We start from the raw sequence: 3,312 nt of genomic DNA on the forward strand, positions 1-3,312 counted from the left end.
GTCGCATTTTTGTACAGGTTGGCTACGGGGTGTGACACTTATTGTTTGTTATATTTGCAGGGGGTGAACAGAACTTTTCCCTTTGTTTCAAGTGATGAAGCTGATGATATATTATAAGTTCAAACACCTATCCTCTTTCAATTGGTTAGTTGATCTTCTGAAATAATATGTTCTTTTATTAGTTCAATCTATGCAACTGTGCTATTCCTTTTCTGGAGAATGAATTAGTTTATTTTAGCAATTAAAATGTCTTATAAAACAACAAATTACTTTTTGGAATCCTTGTATTAGGTATATTGGAAGATATTTCTCACAAGTACATAAAATGAGCTTTAAAATATGATTCCCAAAACAGTCTGCATAAAACTTCAAATATTTGTGATGCAAACATGAAGCAATTATTAGGCACTAAATGTAATTTTGTGGAAGTTAGGTAACAATACCCAACTGCTCCTATATTATGTAAAATTTTTAAGTGTTAACGTATGATTTTGCTATTCCTTTTTTGAAGGTTCATTTGGTGAATTTCAATGTGGGTGTCCAAGCTTTGATGCTTCTGTACTAGATCTCTTCAAAAAACTAAATAGCCAGTGAACGGTTTTACCGTGCTCTGTATGCAAAGCTTCTTATTCCAGCTGCACTAACTTCTTCCAAGGTTCTCTCTCTCCCTTTCTTTTGCCTGCTCTCACGCACTTGTTCTTAATTGTATTTTGTAAACTTTAGTTTATGATTTTCAATGTTTATGTTGATTCCTCAGCCAGAGCTATTTATTGGGCTACTGACAAAAGCAATGAAGAATGATATCAACTTGAAAAGAGTTGTTGCCTTCTCAAAGCATAGGTGATGGTCAGACCTGAAACAAGAAGGTTGGTTGTAAGCTAAGTCCTGAGCTGAATCTCCCAACATTGCTCCTGATGTTCTGAGCTGTGGCAAAAAGACCGGTAAGTATCTGATGTAGCTTCAAGCTATTTTGATTTCCATTGTTGATGGTTTATGGATAAGAAATGGATATTGGGGATTCTTGGATGTCATTAGTAAATAGTATAGCCGTATTTATAAAAAAAAAGTTAGTAAAAAGTAAGTTCTTATTATCTTTTTATGATATTATTATTATAGTTGTTTTGGTACCTAATAGGTTATATCATTGTGCAATACTAATGTACTCAAACACGTAATCATATCAAGATGCATACTCTTATACGGCATAGTCCTGCTATGTGTGTTTACCAAATTTACAAAGAGAAAATGGACACTGTACTCTTTCAAATTTCCCTTTATTGCCTTAATCAGTTAATCAGGATATTATCATATAAATGAACATGGATACTGTAGTCCCTCTCCAAAAGTATAGTGTTCCAATCATTTTATTGATGATACTCTCTTCGCCCTTTCCAAATTTCAGGCCTAATAAAAGCTGTCGTCTCTTCTATGGTGACTTTCTTGACTGAAACTTGATCAACCCTCATCTAGCACCTTTATTGGACTCAACTGTCACATACACATGTTTCACATTGATAAATTTCAAAGGTAATCGGAATTACTATTTCTTATTTCAATTAGATTACTTTTAGTAATTCATTGCTATCTTATTTATTCTTTTATTTTTCCAATTTGAGAAAACTGTCAATTGTAATGGTTCACACACTTGCAACTGATGAACAAACTCAATTGAGTAATATCTAGATGCTAAAATTTAGTGCCAGAGTTCTTTTAGTTCTTGGATGCCATTAGTAAATAGTAAGTTATGCCTTCTTTATAAAAAAAATAGTAAAAAGTAAGTTGTTTTTATTTTTTTATGATATTATAGTTAATTGATCTGATTTCTATTTTGTTTTTTCTGGTTATTTAGGTCTTCATGGTACTTGTAATGTTGCAAGACCACTAAAGGGTTTTACTGTGGTAATTTGTGTTCTGGTAACTGTTGCCTTGGTGGTAAGTACATTCTTCACTTTCTTTTTTCAATGAGTTGTTACAAGTTGAGCTTCAGTATGGAGCGATTTATTTGGGTAATTAGGCTGTCCAGGGAGTTAGGCTGGCAGGAGCTTTGTGCATCATTGTTGTTGATTTGAAGCCAAACAAATTTGACCTATGTAAGAATTTTTTTGGTACGTCTCTAGAATCCAATATAAGATCTTCAGTTCACCTGGTTTGATTCTTGATTTGCACAATTGTCCCTTTCACTATGCACAGGGGCAAGAACAAATTTAGAGGAAATTGTATCAGAAAAACAATGCCAATTGTGCTACTGACAATACCAACCATATAGCAAAAGCAAGTACAATATTAAAGCATGTTTATTACAGTTTCAAATTAATCTTATTTAATTGTTGTAAAATCATCTTAAACTTAAAATATATGCAAGTTGTATATAGCTATTTGAAAATATAGTGCCCTATGTATGACCAAGCAAAAACAATAAACAAAAATGATTGGTTTTCCTGTTTACCACCATAACCTATGAGTTCTGAATTAAGTTAGTTCTCAACATTACACATGCTACTTTATTTTCTTTCGCTCTATATTTTTCACGAAAAATACTTTTTTTTTTTATACCAAAAGTTGGAAGAAAAATTTACTAACTCTGCCACAAGAAAAAACAAAGAAAAAAAATCAAGAAAGGAAGTTGAAGAATTTGATTTATTGGAAAGTGGGCTGAATTTCAATTTGTGTTGTTGTGATGGGCAGGTTGTAGAGAATAATGGAATGAGGGATCCTAACTCTGCACTGAACATTGTGTGCTCAGCTGAAACTTTGAAGCAGCTTCTCCAGGATCGAATGAGAAAGGAGCTTGGGATTGCATCGGCCTAACCATGACGAGGCTGAAGCTGACTGTATCCTAACCCGTCTCGGGCAGCTTGATCAGGTAATCCCTGTTCTCAAGTCTACTTGCACGTGTTTATGAACAATTGCATTAATTAAAAATATTACCAATTACGTGCGTAGACTCCTGATAGGATTAGCTTGATGTCTTTGAGTAAAGCTTAGTGAAAAATCAAGGTATGGTGAGGGAACTTTATCCAAGAAATGAATGAATCTTTGACACACTCACAAATTCGCTCCGACGATTCTTCCCCCTTTCGATCCTTCTCAGAAAGAAATGTCCTTCCAGCTGTTTTAGTTAGTCTGAAGATTTTGCAATTAAATTAGTAGACTTTGATTACAGATAATGAAATGGCACGACAATATAATCTGGGTCCTGACAACGTTGTGTTAAAAGTAGGCAGGTCATTGCCACATGATATGTGGTTCATTAGCATTGTGAAATGTTATACTGGCTGGGGTTTGATCATGGCACCAAATGTACGCATTCTA

General features: G+C 33.9%; 1 protein-coding gene across 4 annotated transcripts; it reads left to right on the forward strand.

Annotated features, from left to right (window-relative positions):
• The first annotated feature begins 915 nt into the window (after nt 1-915).
• LOC144566100 (alcohol dehydrogenase 1-like) lies at nt 916-3,102 on the forward strand. Of its 4 annotated transcripts, XM_078315982.1 has the most exons (4): nt 955-1,041; nt 1,850-1,932; nt 2,015-2,090; nt 2,191-3,102. In XM_078315982.1, the coding sequence occupies exons 1-4, from the start codon at nt 1,005-1,007 to the stop codon at nt 2,247-2,249; spliced, it is 255 nt and encodes an 84-aa protein (XP_078172108.1). In that variant the 5' UTR covers nt 955-1,004; the 3' UTR covers nt 2,250-3,102. The 4 variants fall into 4 exon arrangements, 1 of the variants encoding a protein (XP_078172108.1); XR_013515129.1 differs by lacking the exon at nt 955-1,041 and adding an exon at nt 916-941 and having other exon boundaries at nt 2,024-2,348; XR_013515119.1 differs by lacking the exon at nt 955-1,041 and adding an exon at nt 916-941 and having other exon boundaries at nt 2,015-2,342.
• The last annotated feature ends 210 nt before the right edge of the window (nt 3,103-3,312 follow it).

The sequence above is a fragment of the Carex rostrata genome, chromosome 1 (assembly GCF_964058835.1).
Source record: "Carex rostrata chromosome 1, lpCarRost1.2, whole genome shotgun sequence".
Taxonomy (NCBI): Eukaryota; Viridiplantae; Streptophyta; class Magnoliopsida; order Poales; family Cyperaceae; genus Carex; species Carex rostrata.

Excerpts from the sequence above, each read along its gene's own strand:
- LOC144566100 (XM_078315982.1), top strand. The coding sequence starts at position 1,005 with ATGGATATTGGGGATTCTTGGATGTCATTAGTAAATA. Across the intron at positions 1,042-1,849 it reads TTGGATGTCATTAGTAAATA|GTCTTCATGGTACTTGTAAT; the intron begins GTATAGCCGTAT and ends CTGGTTATTTAG. Across the intron at positions 2,091-2,190 it reads GCCAAACAAATTTGACCTAT|GGGCAAGAACAAATTTAGAG; the intron begins GTAAGAATTTTT and ends CACTATGCACAG.